Source organism: Macrosteles quadrilineatus, unplaced genomic scaffold (genome assembly GCF_028750875.1).
Source record: "Macrosteles quadrilineatus isolate MER2022 unplaced genomic scaffold, UCM_ALF_1.0 Scaffold_1__1_contigs__length_201487025, whole genome shotgun sequence".
Taxonomy (NCBI): domain Eukaryota; kingdom Metazoa; phylum Arthropoda; class Insecta; order Hemiptera; family Cicadellidae; genus Macrosteles; species Macrosteles quadrilineatus.
The window spans coordinates 77,375,456-77,400,965 of record NW_026542594.1 but is presented as its reverse complement, the minus strand read 5'-3'; the positions used below and the strand labels follow the sequence as shown (position 1 = coordinate 77,400,965).

Here is a 25,510-nt window from a genome sequence, read left to right as displayed (position 1 = left end):
ATAACACGATCCGTCATAGCGACACAAAACAACGATAAATACACAAATTTAAGATACAACCATACTAACACGATCCTTCTTGGGGGTTATGTTTACACAAACTCAAATAGTAAATAAATGCACTCAATGCGTTTCATTGAATTGGAAAATAAATAACAGCAATTAAACTATACAGCAGAACAACATTTAAACAATTATGTTCTCCATAAGGATAAAATGGGAACTTTCAAAGCCACTGGGTGTTGAGCCCAAGGGAATTTTTCAAAAATGTAAGGCCAGTTTGCAAATCTACGCGACAAGCTCTTTCCAATGAGACGTCAATGGATAAAATCGGTTAAGAAATGGCGGAGGAGTTCAGCCGACAAAGTTTCATGTAGCGTATCTTCTAAATCTATATACTTATTGATGACTTCACTAGAATGACCTTTGGTTATTTCTTGAAATCAAAGGATGAAGTAGTTGATTGTTTTCTTAAGTTTAAGACTTTAGTTGAAAATCAGACCAACAAGCCTATAAAAACTGTTAGGTCAGATGAAGGCGGGGATTACATGAATGCGAGACTAGAAGGAGTGTGTAATAGATTTGGAATAAGGCACCAGGTCACTACTCGATATAGTCCTGAGCAGAATGGGGTAGCAGGAGCGTTCAAATAGAACTATTATTGAAAAGGCTAGAAGCATGCTAAGTGACTCAAATTTGAGCAAGGGTTACTGGGTTATGCTGTGGAGGCAGCTATTTATCTTAAGAACCTAAGTCCTACAAAAGCTGTTTTTGGAGTCACGCCACAGGAGAAATGGACTGGATCGAAAGTGGACCTCAGTCACCTTAGAGTTTTCGGGTGCATAGGCTATGTGCATGTGCCTAAGGAGAGAAGGGCCAAATTGGACTATAAGAGTGTTCCTCACATTTTTGTAGGTTACAGTGAGGATGTCAAAGGTTACAAATTGGTCGGTCCTAAGTCTCCCCGTAGATTAATTTATTCCAGAGATGTAAAGTTTTTTGAAAACTTATTTTATAATGGGCGTGAAGAAAATGTTGATGAAACTATCCAACCAGTCGAGACCATAGTAAGCATCCAGACCGCCAAACTCGATGAACCTTGCAGGAATCCTGAGGCAGAAGAGGAGAGCTTCATTCTCGATAATATCAACATTGAGAAGATTTTGACACGATTTGACATGATTGATTGTAATCCTGCCAACACACCTATGGAAGAAGGGCTAGACCCAAAAAAGCCAGAGGTAAGCAGTAACAACTTGCAGTATCAGGAGCTGATATGCAGTCTTATGTATTTGTCAGTATGTACAAGACCTGATATTACTTTTAGTGTGACAACATTGAGTCAGTATAACACCTGTCATTCTGAGGAGCACTTTAAGTATGCAAAACGTGTTTTAAGATACTTAGAGAGAACCAAATCTTATTGTATTACGTTCACTGCTGATGAGGAACCTCTACATGGTTTTGTTGATGCCAGTCATGGAAACAACTTTGATAGGAAAAGTTTTACCGGATATGTTTTTAAACTGTGTGGAGGTCCTGTGTCTTGGGGAAGTAAGAAACAGAGATGCATGGCTGATTCCTCAACAGAGTCAGAGTTTGTAGCAATGGTTCAGGCATGCAAGCAAGCAATGTTTCTGAAGCACTTGTTGGAAGAGCTGGGAATATTTCTTGAACATGTAAATTTGCATTGTGACAACATGCCAGCAATGAAGATTTTGCAGAAGAGAACCGTGAATGACAAGACCAAACATATAATTCGTAAACAGTTATTTGTCAGAGACATAATCAAGAGAAAACTAGTTGTGCTGAATTACGTTCCAACTTCCAGGATGGTTGCGGACATTTTGACAAAATCACTTGGCAAAATCAAGCATGATGGTTTCATGACCGACCTTGGTCTTACCCCAATGAAGGATCAAGATTAAGGAGGGGTGTTGGAATTTGTAAACTTGTTCATCATTGCCTTCTTGGTATCAAGTTTAAAGCAGCTGTCATGTATGATATTGTATGCCATGTGTTTGCTATGTTTATTAAGATGTTGTAAATAAACTTCACTTCCACTATGGACTTTAGAAACAATACTGTGTAGTCATTTTACTCCTATTATTATAAAGGAAAATCAATTATAAACAAGTTACATCCTGTTCATCAGTCTGCCACCTACCTGTTTCAGGGTTGAAGCGTCTCTTGACGTAGTTGAGCAGACGTGTTGCTAGAGAGATACGGTGGCGATGGCGACGCCGATGTGTCTCCTTAGCTTCCTTCCCTGAAGACTCCTGTGTTTCCTGAGTTTGCGGACCTTGGGCCTGCGCACGGCGTCGACCCTCGCGTCCGAAGTTCTGGTGACCGACCACACTGTACATCGTGTCTCCCGCCCATTGACCTCACTCTGCAACAGTTTCAAACATTTTATCAATACGGTAGGCTACTGTATCTTTTTTCTAAATGTATCCTAATTTTATAATCTTATGCTCCTGCATCTGCATAAGTATAAACCAACTCGGTTTCTCTACTTTGCACGTGTAGGAACTGGTGGATAACGCAACTTCATGTATTTTACTCGCTTAACCTTTTGATAATGCACATTCCATCTACGTGGATAATGGATATGGATTTTCTTTAGATTTTTTTTAATGGACATAGATGAATGAGCTCTTCAATGAGTGAACGTAATTTTTTAATGCTATTTTCTTCTTCATTTTTCATTTGTGATAACTAATTTGACACGAAAGGTGACCTACATATAATAGGTTGTACTTGATTAATACTTTGGCTATTTCACAATTCCACACAGCTGATTTTAACAAATATTATTGTGTACAACAGAGTGGTATGTCATCTTCTTTAACAGGGTGAGTTTCTACTAAGCGCATTAATTTTTACCAATCATTCTACTCTCTAAAGAGAAAAAAAGTCAAACAGATATTTTCTAATCCCGCCCGTTAAGCTGGAATGGCCGATTACGTGTATTTTTAAAATGACCAGTAGTAGTTTCACTAAAACAAGCATATAACAAAACCAATACATGTACAGCATTTTAACTTACGCCAATGGAAAGAACGTTACATTGTTTACGAAACCACCGCAGCAACCCTTTAACATGCAATCCTATTTCCACCATTATAAGTCTCGCATAACATAAACAAAGAAGTTTTTGCACAACTTCCTAAGAACTTCAAAGTGGTGTTTCAACTACCAACACTTTAATGTGTTGTTTTGTCAAATTGCATAAACAAAATTGCATTGATGTAGATTTTTAGGTCGAGACTCCGTGAAGGTCAGAGTTTTGGGGAGCAAAACATTGCACCAAATTTAATATCTGTTACTTTTAATCCGCTGACATCTGATCAGCTGAGCCTTCGAATATAAAACCAGCTGTTTTTGATAGTTGCATTGTAAACATCTATTCCATGAATATACTTGAAAAATATTATAATTTTTATCTATTAACGACGAACGTACCAAAAATAAGGTATAAAATGGAAATTTTGATACTAGTGCATTCTGTGACTGGCTCACACAACTACGTTCTTTTTTTAATAAAAAATTGGTAACAGCTGTTCCATATAGATGGGATTTCTACTTCAGTATCCAATAGTCAATGATTATACTGAAACACTGATACTGTTACTTTACTGTCAATTTATTTTATTTCTCATTAAGTAATTGAAATAAAAGACGCCAATCGAATACAAGACGCTGAGAAGTTGAGAGAGAATTGCAAGGCGATACCATCTGGGCCACCGACGAATGGCGGTAAACACCGGTTTATTGGCTCCTGAATGTTTATAGTCCATCATTAGCTCATTCTCTTTCTCTTTATCTAACTTTAGTACCTCTACACTATTCAACGGGCGTTTAGCTACAATATTGCTTAATGATTAGTGTTATGTACTTCTTGCGTCTTTGAAATAAAGGGTGCGCCAAAAAAACCTGACGGTTTCTGATTTGTAATAACTCAGCTGTTATACAAGCTAGAGGCCTCATTGTTGTAGTGAACGATTGCTTATGTTATGCCATTTTAGGTTATGTTAGGTGAACATAACCTCATAACATACATGAACATAATGTTAGGTGAACATCACTTCGTCGAAAGAAAGTTACTGTCTAGTGTGGTGTGGCACGGCTTGGAGTCATCGAACCATATGTTTTTGAGGACGAAAGGGGGAACACCCCCTGTCACTGTAAACTCGGAACGCTATGAGGACATACTGAGGGAGTTTTTGGTTCCACAACTGCGAATGTTAGGAGGGATAGACATGACCAACACGTGGTTTCAACAGGACGGCGCAACTTGTCATACAGCCAATTATTCAATGACAGTTTTGCGTGAACTTTTCCCGGTATAGTGATCTCACGGTTTGGTGATGTGCGTGGTCAGTTCGATCCCCAGACTTAATTTCGTGTTACTGTTGGCTATGGGTATACTAAAAAAGCAAAATGTTTGTTTAGAAATTTCGAACCATCTATGAACTCAAACAGTGTATCCGGGAAGAGATTGTTTCTATTCATCAGGCTAAAGTGACTGCAAATATGTAAAAAAAAAAAAAAAAAAAAAAAAAAAAAATGGGAAGCCTGCGATTAGGAGAAGGTCCTAAGTGATATAATTGTTCATAAATGAAAATGGCATAGTAGTGTGTACAATATAATATTATTTAATACATAAAATTGTATTTTGTTCTTGAATTATTTAATATTAAAAACCGTCAGGTCAGGTTATTTTGGCGCACCCTTTATCACATAAAATGGGTTTTAATCCTTAATTCCTTATTTAGTTATATACTGTATAAGTACGAGCATATACTATATGGTGCAAGAAATGAACCAACTATAATAATACAGTAATAATAATAATACATTTTTGCCTTGACAATGTGAATTGTATCGACATTAAAATTAATAAATCCTAAGGTTTGGTTTAAATTTTAACTCTTTATAATTTCATATTTTAAATTTGGTTGTATTTTCCAGTCTTCAAAGGAATAGAGTGAATCTTAAGTAAGGATTTGCTTTAATCTTTATTCTTTTAATTTTTAACACTAATCGGTAATTTGTTAAATAATATTGTTTTGTGGAAAGTAGGAGAATATTTTTTTGTAATTTTCTAAAATTATAGGTAGTTCTTTACACATAGTTTTTCATTTTCCCAGAATTTCTCCAAGTTGTTTTTTAAAAGTAGTAATGTTTCGTAAATATATATTGATTAAAAGGCTATTAACTGGTGGTTTTAAATACTTCCTTGCATGATTGGCGTGGTTTAAATTTAAAAATAATTCTTGATGCAGCCTTCTGTAATATAAACATTTGTTCAGTTATGGAAGACGTTGAGCCCCATACAGGTATTGCATATCTAATGTGGGAACAATTAACGAATGATATACAGTCAGTAATACGTTTTCACTACAGAACTTAGACAATCTTCTCAGTTAAATGATAATTTGGGAAAGTTTTTTATATAAATGCTCAGTATGTGAGTTAAAATTTAAATTTTGGTCTATAAGAAGTCCCAGGAATTTGAAAGTTGTTTATACAACTTATTTTTTATATTGATAATAAATAAAAAAATTAACTTGATTCATTCTGACGGATTGTTAAATACCTTTATTGATTGAATGCGTCGAATAGCGTATTATTTAAGTAATAAACAACTACATAGGCCTACATCGTGATTTTTTCTGTAAATTTGCCAAGATTTTGAATGTCTAAAAATAGTTTCATTCTTGTGAACCAGTGTTTACTGGTTACTGCTCTCATCTATATTAAACCAGAGAAATAATGTTTGAATAATTTTGAAGCTTTTAAACTCTTTTTCAATTTTTGAAAAAAGAGGAGGAAAAATTCCATAGAACTGAGTGCACGAAACATATTACCGCCACACAACCCACAGAGTAAATTAACTTCGAAGTAACAAAGGGGAACTGTATGATGAAGTTGCTTTATTGTTCGTTCTTTGCTTGGGCGATTGCTTGATATTAAAGTAACGACAGTTCTTTGAATGAAACTTACCGAATTTGGTTGCAGAAATCTTTATATGAAAAAGGCAAAATATTCCATGCAAAATGTTCTTTGAACAAATTAAATATTCAAATGCTAAATTGTAAAATTATTCAGTAGGTACACTTTTATCCTTATAGTAAATATATTAATTATCATCAATACATGAAAAAATTTACCAACCCCAAGAGATGGATAAAGCTTAAATTTACCTGCTTGTATCTAAATTCTGAAACATTACAGCAGGGTATGAGTAGACGTTTGTTTTGTAACAATACATTCCGATAAAAATTGTAGAAATTATAATTTAATGTTTTTGAATATACTGTTATGTCAATATTTTAGTCTTCATAATTTTACCTTGGAAGGTTAAATACATACTGAAATTGAAAATTTATCATATACCTAACTAGTTTATTGAAATACCTAACTAATAATATGCTTAGGTTTCCTTAAAAATGAAGGTATACTAGATTTTTTGGCCAGTGTAGTCCTATGGGCTGAAAAGTATATCTAGATATAAGAAAAACTGCCCTAACTGTGATTATACAGTATTTTACATGATTGCAGGTTATACATAATTGCAATTTAAAGTTTTTTTTTTTACTTAACTTATTTTAAAAGGAAGCTTAAATTCAAAGAATAATCTTAGTAAAGCTTTAAACAAGTTCAAATACGAGATTTAGATTTATGAACAATATTCAATATAGTTTTATTTATGACTAGCTGTTACCCACGGGCTTCACCCCGTTTGACTTCATAAGTATTAATAAAATTATTGATTGTTTAAGTTAAGGCGAAATAAACAAAACGGAATACAGTAATACAAACAAATAATCACACCTGAGTTTAATCTTACTAATATTATAAATGTAAAAGTTTGTGTGTTTGTTTGTTTGTTTGAAGTTTGAAGTCCATTCACTGTTTGTAGTTGGATAACTTTATTTTTTGTTAAAAGGAATTACGAATATTGTAAATTCAGATTATTATAAAAAGGAAATTAAAGAATTTTTCTTGAATTTCTTTATTAGTATAAATTCACGGTAGCTTTGACCATTGATCTAATAGTCAACGACGGTATATATGGCATGCATAGGTTATTTTATGCAAACCCCACCTTAAATTATAGATACAGTATGTTCATGAACTTTTAGTTGAAGCCGAATCGAGACCGGTGACAAGGAAAGAATCAAGTTTATTCTATTGGTCGTCAAGAAACTTTGTTTTGCGGCTAACGAACATAGGTATCTAAAAAGCTTTTCCATGGCTTTGATTTTTTCCTCCAGAAGTTTTTATTTTATAATTAGACACAACAATTGCACTAGTAAAAACACAAAGGGGGGGGGGGGGTAAAATAATAAATTAAATTCTCAAATACAAATTTAAAACCATTTATTATAATATCTCAGTCTCAATGTATATATTTTTTTCTCAGAGGATATATGAAGTGCACATCGCACGTTATCTGGCATTACTGAAAAAAATGGCTGAATGATATTGTTTTTTATTTTTTTACTGAGGTTGAGAACGATTTTGTAGAACGTAAGCAGATTTTTAACTTCAATAAAACAATCAAATTTATTAATCAACGTGGTGAACTTATCAAGCGAAATTATCTATCTATACTTATTTAATACGCAAGCAGGTTTTTTGTGACAATTACTCCTCGGAAACTACTGAACTATGTTTTTTGTGTTATTGGAATGAGCGTAACGTGAGGTTGTGCAGGAAACTTTCTTTTTAGAGAAATAATTAGAGAGTGAGGCCCTGAGGCCCTTTAAGGTTTCGTATTTCTCCATAAGATTAACATGGGAAACAAACATGTTATGAAACTCCAGCTTTTGTCAGAAATTAAAGGTGAGAAGAACAACATAAATGTTAATTGTAAACTGTCAATAAGTTTGCTAATTTAACAGTTTGCTACAAACATTTACTTACTTGATTGAATAAAATATTTACTATTTGAATTTGGGTTGGCGTAAATATTACAATGGAAAAAAAGTGAGAGTGCCTGGATAAATTGATATACTAAAAAGAAAACTGAATTCGCTGTACCGCATTTCTTATTAATTATTGAAAGAACCGATTTGCAAACTATGGAAACATAGGAAAGTCATAGAACAACACCAAGGAGAAGAAATAGAATTAATATTTTTTTTTTTTAGAATTTATAATCGTTATTATGGACAACCTAATGAGGCTATGAGTAAGGCTATTTGTAGAAAACACTAAAATACAAGATCAGCTGTTGAAAAATTATAAGATATTTACATGAAATGTTGATTATATCCATCATCTGTTATGTAAATCTTGAGTATTTCTATAATCTTTGAGTCTAATCTTTTAAAGTAATCAGAAATAATGACTGTTATTTGTTTAAAATAACGCCTGTAATACTTAGCAATTGCTCGAATTCGAGCAACAGGGAAACTAGTGGTTATTATTGTAATACGTCTAGAATAGTTCATCAAAAGTATCTTCTATAAATCAAGAAAATATTATTGGGCTTTGTGTTCGACCTTCGACCTTGCTAAGAGTAAATTATTACACATTCAGGTTTAGCACCATTTTAAGTCGTTATACTTACTAACTATTACTATATTTAGTTAGTTACAATAAATTGACGAGAGTTTCTTGTTGTTTTTTACATGAAAGAATATTTTAGTTAAACCAGGTGTCTTTATAGGCAGGATTAGCTAAAAGACAGCTGGGTCTTGTTTCCAGCCATCAGTGAGCTATTTATTGTTCTCAGGATAAATCAACCATACTATTATAAATAAATACTCGGCTTTCGAAATTATTTGAAAAGAAAGATTATAACAGCAGTGGTTATGATCAAACGATTGATACTGAAAACTAGACTGGCATTAAAATGTAACCAGGTACCGTAAATGAACTTCTGTGGTTGCCCTTCCCATAGCTTCCGCTTTGATGGCCAAGCTATAATGTCCTATAAAGATGCAATATTTCTAAATGTTGCCTATTTTCATCACTTACCTTTCTTTGAAAAGCCAATTTAAATTTGTTAGTGAAGTCATGCACTTGGGGTTTGGCCCGTTACGACGTCTGTCAAATATTTTAAACACACATACCAGGTTAACTGTATAATATCTGTGTAATAATTTGTACTGTAATTATCTTATTTGTTATTTATACAATTCTAAACATAACAGTAAATTGGTATAAATTTGTCATGAATATAATATTAAGTCAACGTGCTGTTTAACTTCGAAACATATATTGAAATAAACTTTTTGTGTGTTGCTCAGTCACGCATTAACTACTGGACGGATTGGACTGATATTTGGCATAATGATAGCTCAAATTCCCGATTAATATATATGCATATTCTTATCTCCAAAATCCTTTCGGGCTCCACCCCAGTGGATCTGTAGTTCCCCATGTTAACCTCATGTATATTCATATTTTAAAGGGAATTGAAGGATTTAGTCAGCTGTTTCAACTTAAAACGTTGGTTCTATGCTAAGCAAAAGCATTAACAAGTTATAAGATTTACCAACAGGGTACAGCACTATTATTCTTTTTTTATTTTTATGACAACAGCTAATTTGACTAATATTTAAGGTATACCTTAAATATTATTCTTATCAACAGTTCAATGGCTACACAATGAATTTTAATTAAGCTAATTTGAACTAAGCAGCAACAAATAACTGTGATACGTAATGAGAACTGTTAAAGTAGGATTGTTTACAGTTGCGTTTATGTTGGAATTTCATGAATAATGTGTGATATTTTGCGAATGTTTGATAATTTATTTTTCTCCATTGTTTAGGTGAAGTAGTAGAGCATCATGGCTATGGTAGATGTGTAATACTTTAGTAGACTGTAAATTTGAAGAAGCAAATTTTATCAAACTGTGTTCTCCCCCATTGCAAACACAAAGCTGGAGTATAACTGCAATAAGCATTTTATACTTATATGCCAACCCCGTACGAAGGACGGGTACTCTGCTAGTAAGGTAATAAATTAAATAAAAGAATAACAAACAAATAAGTGCAGCTGAGGTATTTTTAACAAAGGGCAATTTATGAAATAAGGGATAATTTTGCGCAAGGTTTCTCGTCATGTCAAACATTTTAAGTGCATGGTTTATGGGGGTGTGACTTGTAGTTTTCTCACAAGTTCATGGGTACTTTGGGATTTATATACGGATTTTGAGGAGAAGTTTAAAGCTATGTATTGGATAGCCAAGTGAATTTAAGGTTACTGGTTGGATCTCGTAATTAATACGACATTTATAATTTATATAACTAATTAATAATGTGTATTTTCTTTAAAAATTGCTTAATATTTACCAAACAAGCCATTACAAAAGAAAATGAAAAAAAAACATTTCTACCGAATAGCCATGTTTGAATTTATAGTACTTATTTTTTTAAATAGTAATTTAAAATCCATGAAATTTTCTAATGCAGTCAATTAAAACAACAAATAATGAGGTCTTACAAGCATAAATTGGCTGTATTCCGAGTCCGATTAGTAGCCTTTGAAGTTAAAAATTTCACGAGAAAATAAAGGCAGCTGCTACAATAGTCGTACATGTTGGAGTGGATATGCTGTACAGTGTACACGTGTACACAATACGTGTACACGTGTACAAGGCGAACTCGAGGCTCTGTACACAATACGTGTATACGTATACAGGGCGAACTCGAGGCACTGTACACAATACGTGTATACGTGTACATAGCGAACTCGAGGCACTGTACACAATACGTGTATACGTGTACAGAGCGAACTCGAGGCACTGTACACAATACGTGTATACGTATACAGGGCGAACTCGAGGCACTGTACACAATACGTGTATACGTGTACAGATCGAACTCGAGGCACTGTACACAATACGTGTATACGTGTACAGAGCGAACTCGAGGTACTGTACACAATACGTGTATACGTATACAGGGCGAACTCGAGGCACTGTACACAATACGTGTATACGTGTACAGAGCGAACTCGAGGCACTGTACACAATACGTGTATACGTGTACAGAGCGAACTCGAGGCACTGTACACAATACGTGTATACGTGTACAGAGCGAACTCGAGGCACTGTACACAATGCGTGTATACGTGTATACGTGTACAGTGCTCTCGAGGCAATGTACACAATACTTGACACATATGGTCACATATCTCTTTCAAAAGTGTCAGCCAACTATAATTTATCTTATCACTGAATATAAATTAATTGTAATTATTGGAATATCATAAGCTTATTTGAGGTTGTAAAAGGTCACAGATCAACTACTGATTATTTGATCTATAAGCCATTGTTTAGTTTACACAAGAAGAGTCAAACTGAAAGAGCCAATAAATTTGATATATTTTATATTTTGAAATCTATTAATCAGCCAAGTATGATTTATATGGCATTAGAAGGATAAAATACCCTCGCTGCAGCAAGCCTGCAGACTAAGCGAATTTCCATCCACCTGGCTGGAATCCCACAAAATTATTTCCTTTAAATTGTCAGATGTATTTATATCAAATATCATTAATTTTAATATACTTAGGTTTGCTGCTACAGGGAAGGCAATAAGGTGTGTTTATATTGAAATATTGATTGCTAAGTTTGAAGTAAACAAAACTTCATTAAAATATGTCCATGGACAAGCAAGCTACAGTACAACAGTTTATTTATTCTTTATAAAAATAACTCGATAATTTTAAATTTACACTTTTCTCGATTTTTTCGAAACCGTTAGGCATAAAACATTGTTTCAATATAATAAATTACTGTATTTGTTTTTTTTTAGCTCTACAAAATGGTTTGAAAAGGAATTGCAAAATTTTATCTTTTTAGGGTGAAAGTGGGAAAATCCATGTTTTAACCCCCCTGTTCAACCCCCCTGTTCCCATAGTACGATCATACTGATTTGCGAACTTGTACAAATAAATGTAGGTTTACACGTTTATGCCAAATCACATCAAAATCCGATCATTTTTGCTCGAATTAGGAATTGTCATGCTAACGGACACATATATACATTATATACATAAATGCTACATATATAAATGCTTCGCACGGGTCGGCTAGTAATAATTTAAAATGACTAAATAATTTTAATAATAATAACAATTACAAATAATTGGAAAACCGATAACATTGTGTTGTGAAATATTTGTAACTATTGGGTAAAAAGTGGCACTTTGATGCACATGGGAGAAATGTGTACGAACGAGCAGGCGAGTGTGGAAAGTTTCTCGAGTGCAGCAAAGGCAATCTGCGCTCGTGTTACACATAATATTTTTCCTACAGTTACTATAAAGCACAGGCTTTTAAACACTATACAACACGTTGTTATGCTAGGTTAAATCCAAGCGTTGAACGAAACCAAAAAAAATGTATAGGCTGATCGTAGTCGTAGTATTTTTAAGTGCACCAACATTTCGTCACCAACATAGCAACCCATAAGGCACAAGTATATTTTTTTGTTTATTTGTCCTTATTTTTTAGCCTATTTTAATTTAAAAAGGTACTTTGCACATCTAAAGGATAATATCTTTCATTTGTTACCAACCGCGTGTAATTCGGTCCAGTAGTATGGTCAGGCTAGCTGTCATAAGTTTTTCAAAAGGTTTTTAGTATATAAGATGGTGTTGGAATGTAAGTTTTCTTCGATTTACCTAACAACGTTTTGTTTAGCTAATTTAGTTTTGATTTTGTAAATTAAAATTCTCGCTTCTGTTGGCAAGGGGAGCCAGCAGGCGAGCATTCCTGAGTTGCATTGAGAGTAATGACTCGGCAACAGCTCTCAAATGAAACTTTGTGGCTTTCCCAGTCGTTCGTATATTTGTTAAGCTACGTAAAACAAGAGGTGGATTGTTTAAACTTCTTGGAAACCGTCTGAAAAAAACCAAAAAGAGAAATGTTTATCTGTTAAGATCTGAGTAGTGATATTGATTAAAGTGAATTAACTCCTGCACTGCACACTTTGTAACTGACCTTTAGATCTTTAACATTTAACGTTTGGATTGTCATGATAGTTATGATAAAACTACGTTAATAAAAGCAAAGAATCTTCGAATATGTTAATGAATATGAAACAAGCAAACTACAACATTTTACAACTTTCTCCATAAGAATAACATGTGATTTTAAATTTGCATTTTTTTCTCCGTAACCAATACCGGTAACCGTACAAAAACACTTTAGTTTACCAAATTATTCGTTTTTTAAGTTATTTGAAATGGTCTAGAGAGAAATTGGGAAATTTTGCGTCCTGGGGTAAAAAAATGAGAAAAAACTATTTACCTACGACCGTTTTTTAAAGTAGCCATTTCAGTCCAGTTCTTAGAATTGAAAAGTTTCACTTTACAGCTGTTTACTTTCATATCCGCATAGTTTCATTTCATATCCGCATAGTTTTCTCATATCCACACAGGTAACGGACCAATGAGGTTCAAGTATTGAGAGAAAAGAATTAAAATTGTAATGCTTCGAACGTCAACTAATCAGCTGATCAGCTGATCAGTTGACCAATTTAATTGTTGATCCGACTTGTTCATGTTGATACTCGCGTATTCTTAATTAGGTTGGTGGAAGTCCAAAAATAAATGAAATATTTGCCGAATTGTACCTGATACAATATTATTTATGGTAAGAATGCTGCTAGCAATGTAATATTTAACGAAGTTTAACAAACACGTAATTACAGGAAATCAGCTATTATCCATATTATCAATATTCCTTATTATAAACTATACACATTTATATTAGTGACATAAATATTTCTAAGCAAAAGCGAGTAAAGTTGAGTGTTGAAGGAAGGCATTCAATGATCCTTCACCAGTACGCTGTGAATATATTTGGTACGAATTACGTTACCATAAAGGTAAGCTCTCACATATTGCTCTCTTATACGACCCACATTAGATTTCATATCCCTCTATATTTCACATTTCCGTTTGCTGATGCTACTCACAATGATGCAGAGTTTATAGCTTTCAGCATTATATGAAAATTTCTAACTAGCTAAATGGTTAACAGCTCTCCTTCAAAACTAAATGTGGCTGGTTTAGTTTGAAGAAAATTCCATTCGTCATTGGGAATCAATAAAAATAATACTTTCTAAGTAAAATCCATACTAGAAAGTAACAAAACCAGGATTTAGACCGTTCCCTCACAAATACTAGGACTGTAATTTCCTATAATAATTGGAACCTTTTTTTAGCAAATTCCCCTATAGGAAAGTAGCTATTACCGTAGGTGACACGGTAAGACCTGGAGCCAGACCCGATTTACCTTTTCATTATATACCTACCTATATCCAGGGTTAGTAAAAAGTCTGGAGACCCCCTGTTAATTTTTTAACGGCCCATACTAGAAAAACTAAACTCGGCACACCTTTATGGCATGTTATAAAGTACTTTTTAGGCATAACCACCACTTGGTGTACATCCCCTAAATGGGAGATTTTGGGGGAAACTCAAAAATTTCAAACAGTAAGACCCATCGAGTGACCCCTCACTTTGAAGGCCCTGGTAAAAGACAACCAAAAACGCAAACTAGAGGTCTCTATCTCAATTCAGTAAAAAAATGGCAGCCAATTGAAATTCTCAGAAGTTAAATTTAACTTTCAGCTTTCCAAGTCTGGAGACCCCGTGTAAATTTTGTAACGGCTCACACTAGGAAAACTAAACTCTACACACCTTTTTGGCTTGTTACTTTTTAAGCCTTATAGACACTTGGTTCTCAAACTCAAAATAGGGGATTTTGGGGGAAACTGTAAAACTTTAAACGAAAAGCCCCATCGAGTGACCCTCATTTTGAAGGTCATAATAAAAGAAAACTAACAACGCAAACTAGAGGTCTCTATCCTAACACAGTAAACTATGGCAGCCAATTGAATAAAATTGAAAGTTAATTCTGACTTCTAATGATTTTAATCAGCTGCCATTTTTTACTGAAAAATTAACAGGGGGTCTCCAGACTTTTTACTAACCCTGTATATATCTATACTATTAAAAATTGAGGTGGTGTCTGTTTTTCTGTGCTGCTGCCATGACTAAAATACTAAACCGATAGAGCCAAAATTAAACACCCCGATAGTCCACATATCTAGGAATGTCATAGGCCTATTCACTTCCCTGAGTTCCTCTCAGGCTACGTGACTTGGATGTCCAAAGTTTTGAGGTGAGGTTTTCAAAAGTAAATATAAATTGGTCTCCATGGAAGCTTGAGGAAATTCACAACCTTTATTCGCCTTTGTGTTGACATTTCAATGTAAACAATCAGAACTGTTGAATGCTTATTTGACAATTTCAGACATTTGATCCAAAAAATAAAATAAAATATTTTACACTATTATTTCTAAAACATTCATTGATTATGAAATTAAAGAAAGATTATATAACCGTAAGTTATGACACTTATGTTATTGATACATTTTAAGGTTATGAGTAAGACAATAATTATTCAATGCAGGTCATACTTTTTTGTATAGGCTAAATTTGGTGGCTTTTTGTTTATAAATTCGAACTTTTTTTCTTTTAAGAAATCTTTATTGTTTTTTTTTCATACAACAAACAAACACAAAAATACATTTACACATGAAAACAAGAAAAAACAATAACCACCTTAGGTTAAAAACCTATGTTGGTGGATTTATACACTTTCTTATGTTCTAAAAATCGAAGAGGCGGTTTTGTCCGGTCACTTATATCACTTGGTTATAATACAGTGAGTGTGAGTTCTACACAGTGATCTTCTTCAGCACAGAGTAAAAGTCAATACACTTACAAACAAAAATGATTACAAGTATTTACCAAACAAATAATATTGGAGAGCCCATGTATAGGCCTAGATAAATTTATAAATTGTAAATACTAGCCTACAAGATAAGAAACAGTAGGTGTACGGCCCGGATCTTTGATATATAAATTGGTGAGAATAATTAATTTTGTAGATAGACAGTTAACTATTATTTACCACAGTTTATATTTAATTTAGTAAGCAAAGTAAATTTGCAAACAACATATCAAAATAATTCAATACATGTACAAACTTAACTTTTCCTATTGTTTCTGAAGTGAAAGATATAATTGAGTCAGTTGCTATATCCTTAACACTTTGAAAATTTGGGGGCAAAGCCTAGTTTTATATTAGCCTACAATCTAAAAAATTTAATATAAACAGCATTAAATAATAGTTAACGCCTTAAATGTCTTTTTATAAAAAAAAACACCCATTATTTGCTAAATTAAAAGAATCTTGCCAAATTCCGTATCTGGGCAGGGAGTAACATTCTGGGGGAGGAAATCAGGGAGGGGGGAACTCCGGGCGATGAAATATTAGAATTAGTTTAGATTCAGATGAACTAAAACGGTCTTATTACTCCGTACCGAACGCAGCTATTTTCTATGACAACAAATAATAGTATATTCCATCACAAGGGCGTAAAGTGTCTCTTTTTGATCCGAGGTCAAGTTTTACGATCGAGGTGAAGGTCGGAAATTGAGCTAGGGTTGACAAGGCACTTTTTGCCCGTGTGATGAACTATATCTTTTATACAAAATTATACATGAAAGGAGGATTTTCCAAGATTATGTTAAAAAAGGAAAATTCTTTTAATGTAAAGATAGCCTAACGAAATGTTTCCAACATTTTTAAATTTTGCCATTGCAAACAAGCAAGAAGTTTGTTTCAAGAAAGTATATCTTAATTCTTCTGTTATTGTTTGCAGTAAGTGATCCATTCTTTCATCTATTACGATTGCGTTAGTGTGCATCATAAGCCTACTTTAGATATACCAAACTAGGAGAATGCAACAATAAGCTACAACCGATTAAATCAATCGACACACAATTTCTATACATTCAATACAACAGCTGACGCTGACATAATACAATACATATAATACAACACAATGCATATCATAAAAATACAAACAGTTAACTTTAATACCAAAACAAGAAAGTTGCTTTTCTTGCAGTTCCACACGAACAAATCGCTAGCTTCTGTAGCGGACGTCATGATATATTAAATGTCTCAGCTGTTGCTGTTGCTGGCAACGTTGACAGTCTGGTAATGATTCATTCACTACGTAGAGTGTATCAGAATGGCAATGTTGAGCTGATAACAGCAAGGTTACTGATTGTTTGACATTCATTGATTCATGATTCGCTCTCTACGTGTGCACTCTGACATTGTTAACAATGGTGTTGGTGAAGTTGAGAATCGTGTAGCGACACTTTAATAATGTTCGCTGGAATTGATCACCTGTTCAACTTATTTTCAATCTACTGAAGTCGTATAACACATTTTAAAGATCCAAAGAAACTACATAATACCCCCGCTGCGGTAAACCTGCATACTAAGCGATTTTCAACTTGTCTGATTACATTTTTACTAAAATATTTCCATAAATAAGACATATTTATTCCCAATTTAAATATAATAAAATTTAACGAGTGCTTAGGTTTGCTGCTATGGTAAAGTAAAAAGTGATTTTGACCAAACTTTAATAGCATAGGATGAAAAAAATAAATTTTCCAAATTTTATCAACAAATTTTATCCATAAACAAGTAAACTGCAACAGTTTAAATTTTCTCCATAAGAATAACATGGAAACCATAAGCTTAAACTTTTTGAAATTTTCTCTGCAACCTTTAGGCAACCAACAGAGCTTCAATATACTAAATTATTTCTTTTTTTTTAGCTCTACAAAATGTTTTGGTAAGAAATACCAAAATGTTATGTTTTTATGGTCAAAATTGGGGAAAAAAAATTTTTACACATGCTGGTTTGCGACCCGTTCGAATAAATGTAGGTTCACGTATACGTTATAAATGTAGGTAAATGTGTACACGTGTATACAAAATTTCATCAGAATCGGATAATTTTTGACCGAGTTATCGCGCTAACGGACACACATATACAGAGTGTACTTAAAAAACGTTTCAGGACTATGGGAAATGAATCCTCATACTGAAAGGAAGAAAACAGTTATGTGAAGGTATGTCCGAAAATGCTTATTTACCCAGTTATCCGCTATTTTGTTTTTTATACAAACATATTTTTATCTGTGAAGTTTTTCAATCGATGATTATGAAGTTTTGTAACCATGTTAACATACACAAGACCTATAATACAAAAAATAATAAAGTTGTTCCGATTGTAAATTTAAAATGGCGGCCGTTTGATTTTTTTCTATCTTAAATAATTTAAAAAACGGCTAATTCTATGGAAAAATCTCAAAATACTTTTCTTAGCATTTTTAATTTCCTAAAAAAAAAAAACCATGATCAAAAAGATCGGATAAAGAATAACTTAAACATAACGGGTTTTGTGTAAAAATAAGGCAAAGTTAGTCGGGGAACCCTTAATTTTGCCTTATTTTAAGACATAAAACGTTACATTTCAGTTATCTTTTGTCCGATATTTTTTATCTTGGTGCCGTTTGATAGGGAATTAAAAATGCTCAACACATGTGTACTTGACATCTTTTCATAGATTTAGCCGTTTTTGAGTTATTTAAGTTAGAAAAATTCAAACGGCCACCATTTTGAAATATACCATCGGAACAACTTTTGTTATTTTTCTATTATAGGTCTTGTGTATGTTAACATGGTTACAAAATTGACATAATCATCGAATGAAAAACTTCACAGATAAAAATATTTTTCTATAAAAACAAAATGGTGGATAACTAGGTAAATATGCATTTTTCGGGCAAATCTTTACATAAACTTTTTTCTTCCTTTTAGTATGAGGATTCATTTTCCAAAGTCCTGAAACGTTTTTTATGGACACTCTGTATATATGTATATATTAATTTGAACGAATGGTGTTTTTGGCTTCTGGAGACGTCAAACCGAAAAAGTAAATTGGTCCCGGTTCCAGGTCTTACCATGAGACATATGGTAATAGCTTATTCCCTGTATGAGATATTCGCTAAAAGTGTAAACTCTTAATTGCACGAACCTAAATACAGTATAGCACTTGATACTTGCAAGAAAACAAAGTAAAATTAAAGTATTAAAGTTATTTTCAGACTACTTAGCCTATGTTTTACGAGTTATTTTAAAATATAACATGTTCCTATGAGTGTGATGTGTAAATAGCTTATTCCTTGTTCGGGAAACTCACTGGAATTAACACATTAGCTACCAACTTATACACATCCCTCAGTTACAGAGTAGTGTGGCGGTCGGTAGGGAACGTGTTAATATTTATAAAAAATGGTACATACCAAAAAGTTGTGTAACGCATGTATTTGTATTGTTTACTTTCTAATATTTGCTAAACGAATTCATCATACAAAATTGTTCTTTAGGTAACAGTACAGTCTTACTTTGACTGTGTTATATTGCTACTCATGTGAAAGTGAAATACTGAAATGAATCAAGAACATTTCTTTCTAGTAAAAGAACTTGTAATAATACAAAAGCAATAGTTTTAGAGTTAATTGAATTTTATAATGATAATGTTTCTTTGTTGTTGGTTACAACAATAGACTTGTAGAATGATTATACACTATCCTACACTACAGGTATAGCAGCAACTTTCAACTTGTAACTTGTCCAAATTTCCTTTTTTTAATAATTTCAAAAATCTCTAAAAATATAACGACTCTCTCCCACTCACAGGATTAAATTATCCGTTGTGGGGGACTATTTCGCTTGATTTAAAAAGCTTGTATAGAAAATTGAATATAATCTAGAAAAATAAATGATATTGTAAATATTTTTGTACAGGGATCATAATATTATATTATGTATGTTTTTTGTGAAATAAATGATATTTTGATTTGATTTGAGGTCGTTTCACAGCTTTTGACTTTGTTGGATTATTCTACTCGTATTTTTAATCATAGCATTATTAGTTAATGAACACTATTACACTGTAATTTCCTCTAGAACCTTCACTTATAGTTATAAGCATTTTAAATACGTTAGAAACTAAAAATGTCCACGTATTTTTAAATTAATGGGGATTAATTCCATATTAAAGCATAAACCTCTAAAGAACTAGCTTTATGAATACATGGTGTTTATAAAAAAGCTTTACAACTATGCCATCCTCTCATCCTCTTTCCATGTAACATAAAGGTTTTCTAAAAACACCATATTAAAGAGTAGCTAAAACAGTTTTGATCAGATGCAGTTTTATATTGTTGCTTAGTAAAAAATAACAAATAATTGATGAGTCTCGTAAGAATTACAATGGAAGCTCGTATTAAAGCGCCGTGTGTGTTTAGTGGTTCGTTGAAACCAAATGTTGTTCAACGGAGATTTTTGCCAAGATACAATAGGAATCTCCCTTTTAAGACCTAAAATTAGGGCTTGGTACAGTAAGTTTATAAACACAGGCAGTTTGCATCCCAAGAAAGGAAACGGTCGACCCCGTGTCAGCGAAGTTGGGCGGTGTTGCAACAAACATTATTGTGAACAGTTCAAATAAGTCCATGAGATGTCCACACGGGAGTTGGACACATAACAAACTTGCGAACACAAAATCCTTATATTACTTTAATTCCGTGCTTATGAATTTTGCTGAAACGAATTATCTCATTTTAGTTTGTGTTTTGGTCCAAGCTGGAATTTAGACTTGATTATTTGTGTGGAAATATTGGAAAACACACTGAAGATGGGTAAACTCCTTATTATGTACTAAAACTTGAAATAAACTCCTAGTCTTCGGTAGTAATTTCATAGATTTAATGAAAGTATTATGGTTGTTTGAAGTTGTAATTTTTTTATAAACACACTGTATATAAGCAAATTAGTATTTATTTGAAAACACGCGCTTTTGTTGAAAGAAACACCGTAAAAAGTACGGGAAATAATATTTGACATTTATAATCCACTAGCAGAGCACCCGTCCTTCGTACGGGGTTGGCATATGAGTATAATTGCGTATTGCAGTTATACTCAAGCTTTGCGTTTGCAGTGGGGGAGGACACAGTTTGATAAATTTGGTTCTTTAAATTTACGGTATGATATAGTATAACACATCTACCATAGCCATAATGTTCTACCACTGCACCTAAACCATAAAAAAAAATTAATTATCAAACAGTCCCACAATATCAAATTATTCATTAAATTAAAAACCTAAACATAACTGTAAACAATCCTACTTTGACAGTTCTCATTGTGTATCACAGCTTTTTGTTGCTACTTAGTTCAAATAAGCTGTTTTCATATATGCAAAAACAAAATAATAATAATGCTGCATCCTGTTGGGAAACCTTATAACTTTTTATTGCGGTTGCATATTATAGAACCAATTTGTAAAGTTGAAACAGCTGACTAAATTCTTTAATTCCTTTTAAATATGAATACTCATTACGTTAACAAGGGGAATTGCAGAGCCACTAGGGTGGTGTCCGAAAGGAATTTTGAGATAAGAATAGGTTTATATGTTAATCGGGAATGTTAGCTATCATAATGCCAAATTTCAGCTCAATCCGTCCTGTAGTTATTGTGTGATTGAGCAACACACAAACTTTCAGATTTATAATATTATTAAGATTAGCTTTGTCATTCCCAAAAATGCTTAATAGTTTGATGCAATAGAGCCATAAAAATGTATGTGAGATAAATTTCTTAATGACTATGGGTCATTAAAGGCATAGACCGGTAAAGTATGGACATGCGTGTGTAGCAGAGGCTACTTATCCTCCACTTGATCTGTTCTCAGCTAAGTATCGGCACTCGGCCAACTCTCTAACTCAAGTTTATTTCAATATATGTCTCGAAGTTAAACAGCACGTTGACTTAAAATTATATTCATGAAACATTTATACGAATTTACTGTTATGTTTAGAATAGCATAAATAACAAATTAGATGTTTACAGTACAAATTATTTCACAGATATTATACTGTTAACCTGGTATAATGTGTGTTTAATATATTTGACAGACGACGTAACGGGCCGAACCCCAAGTGCACGACTTCACCAACAAATTTAAATTGACTTTTCAAAGAAAAGTAAGTGATGAAAATAGGTAACATTTAGAAATATTGCATCTTTATAGGACATTATAGCTTGGCCATCAAAGCTGAAGCTAAGGGAAGGGCAAACACAGAAGTTCATTTACGGTACCTGGTTACATTTTAATGCCAGTCTAGTTTTCAATATCAATCATTCGATCATTACATAACTACTGCTGTTATAATCTTTCTTTTCCAATAATTTTGAAAGCCGAGTATTTATATGGCATTTATAATGGCATTTATTTATTTATGGTATTTATATGGGTATTTTTATGGTGTGTAATAGTATGGTTGATTGATCCTGAGAACAATAATTAGCTCACTGATGGCTGGAAACAAGACCCAGCTGTCTTTGAGCTAATCCTGCCTATAAAGACACCTGTTTTAACTACAATATTCTTTCATGTAAATAACAACTAGAAACTCTCGTTAATTAAAGGAGGCTCATGATTTTTTAAACTTGTCCTTTGAAATAATTTAGGATGTATAATTGGCAGAATTATATTAAATTAATTTATTGGGTTAATGACCTTAGCTTTCCTAATTTTAAATCCTTGGTTGTTTAACTCATATAAATATTAATTAAACAATTATCTTCATTTAATATTTATACTCCAATAAGCTCATAAAATAATCTCCATCATATTAACGTAAACTTGATTGCTCATGGCTCCAAACCCTGAGGGATGATTTTATTGCAACTAACTAAATAAATATATATTCCTAAACGACATGGTATATTAGGTGAGGTCAATACTTCAGTTTGATAATTTTTTTGGGCATCACTCAGAAGAGAAATAACCTTGAAAACGCCCCACGTTGATTTTGGTGCGGCGAAACGTCTCGGAGTTGAGAACTTTGGTCTGAAATTTTAAATTTAGTTTTATTTTTATTTTTGTATATTTTGTATGTGCATTGAACTGTGTATGATTGTGATATGACAAGGACTATGTTCTCGTGATTTCAATAAGGTGAGTGATGCCCAAAAAAAATTATCATACTGTACTAAATAAATATATTCATAGTTAGTAAGTATAACGACTTTAAATGGTGCTAAGCCTGAAAGTGTAATTACACTTAGCAAGGTCAAAGGTCAAACACAAAACCCAATAATCATTTATTGATTTAGAGAAGTTACTTTTGATGAACTATTCTAGACGTATTACAATAATAACTATACGTAATTTCGCTTGATAAGTTCTCCACGTTGATTAATAAATTTACTTGTTTTATTGAACTTAATAAAATCTTTATCAAGCTCTGTTACAAAAAAACAAACAATATCATTCAGTATTTTTTTTTAGTAATGCACAGATAACGTGCGATGTGCACGTCATATATCCTCTAAAATAAAAATATATACATTGAGACTGAGATATTATGATAATGGTGTTAAATTTATATTTGAGAATTGCATTTATGATTTCACCCCCATTTGTCTTTTTTACTTGAGCAATTATTGTGTCAAATTATAAAATAAAAACTTCTGGAGGAAAGAATCAAAACCATGGAAAAGCTCTTTAGATACCTATGTTCGTACCCGCAAAACAAAGTTTCCTGACGGCCAATAGAAAAAAAAACTTGATTCTTTCTTTGTCACCGGTCTCGGTTCGGCTTCAATAAAAAGTTCATGAACATATCTATAATTTAAGGAATCTAAGATAGATCAATGGTCAAAGCTACCATGAATTTATACTAATAAACAAAATCAAGAGTAATTCTTTAATTTTCCTTTTTAATAATCTGAATAATTCAGATAATTAAAAAGGAAGATTTAATGACTTTATTTCTTGTTAAAAGGAATTACGAATATTGTAAATTATTTACAATATTCGTAATTCCTTTTAACAAGAAATAAAGTCATCCCACTACAGTGAATGGAAGCGAAACAATAATGAATAGAATTATATTCTTCTATACTGTGTGATTTAACTTTCAGTTGACAACAGCCTCTTCAGGCTAACATTAGGCAGAGCGAGACGTCAAAGGATTGTACTTGTAACCATTGTGACAACACTTAGACGTTGTCACCAGTATCTCTAGTTCTGTACGAGCAAACACAATACAGCATAACTCGCATGACAATATTTCGTTATATATTTAAACTTGAAAACCGTTTGGAGGTAAATCATTGTATTAATTTTATGTACACGGTCTTTACTAAAACAATAATAATAAAACTATTTCAAGGTATCGTATAAACATTAAATTATATAAAAACCCACTTGTCTCAGTGTTAAAAAATTAAACAAGTACAAGGTAGTCGGTAAATCATCCCTTATTTCTTTGTCTCTTCCTAGATCATGCACAGTACACTGACAAAAAAAAAACTATAAAACACTAAGTACTATGGCATATATACATGATATGAGAATATACAAGCGTGACATGGTGATATACAAACGCTGGTCAGTGTGATAAATGACTGGTGGACCGATCGAAAATGGAATGTTACTGTTGTTACTACCATTATTTATTTCACACACCAATGGAAACTGAGAATGATTTGCAGTTTTAAATTCGTAGTATGAGTTAGCTTTCAAAACAGTTGAATTAAATCAAACATTAAAATAAGCCTTAAATGGTAGTACTTTCTTGTTATTTGATGATAAACTTTTAGGAAGTATTATGTTTCAAAACAGTGAGAGAACAAATCAAAGTCAGAAGTGTTTTGTATTAGTATTATATTTGAGCAAAAACGTGACTAGAAATCTGTATTGAGCACTTCTCAGTTCCACATTTTATCCAGTTGCATTTGATATTAACTTTACTCCGTAAAATGATTTCTATTGCTAACTCACTGCCACTAAGGATAATGTCACAGGCTTGTACACTTTAAAAATCTCACTGTGTTATTACCAAACCAAAACATAATTCTGTATTATAATTATTATTATTATATTATGTAATATGTTGAAATGTAATTGTTCCTGCTAAAACTTTCTTTGCAAAAACTTGACACTTTTAACAACATAAGGTATGTTCAATACTTGTTTCTTTATATTGTTTTATCCTACTAATATTATAAATGAGAAAGTTTGGATGCATGGATGTATGTATGTTTGTGACAAGTAAAAGCGAAAAATACTGGTCGGATTGGGCTAAAAATTTGGTATGATGATAGCTCACATTCCCAATTAACATATAGAAGCATTCTTATCTCGAAAGTCCTTTCGGGCTCTGCCCCAGTGGCTTTGGAGTTTCCCATGTTTAACTAAATAATATTTAATAATATTTAAAAGGAATAAAATACTTTTGTCAGCTGTTTTAACTACACAAGTTGGTTCTATGATATTGAATAGCATTAAAAAGTTACAATGTTTACCAACAGGGTGTCGTACTATTATTTTTTTACATTTATGACAACATCTATCCTATTAAGGCCATACAGGTTAAATTTTGTTTTTAAAAGGCTTACGTGTAACTATTTTTTCAACAGATGTAAAGATCAAAATGTTTCTATTTCGTGTTCTCTTCCCGTTGCAAAGCACGGGTACAACAGCTAGTAGTATATATATTATTTAATGCTAAGGTTTTT

General features: G+C 32.7%; 1 protein-coding gene across 1 annotated transcript in view; it reads right to left on the bottom strand.

The window, feature by feature from the left end:
* Positions 1-25,510, bottom strand: part of LOC128983635 (Kv channel-interacting protein 1-like) — a 756,268-nt gene that overhangs the window by 501,727 nt on the left and 229,031 nt on the right. Inside the window, exon 2 of the mRNA XM_054402997.1 lies at positions 2,168-2,392. Within this exon, the coding sequence (XP_054258972.1) occupies positions 2,168-2,366 (199 nt within the window). The 5' untranslated portion in view covers positions 2,367-2,392. The remainder of the gene's footprint in view (positions 1-2,167; positions 2,393-25,510) is intronic.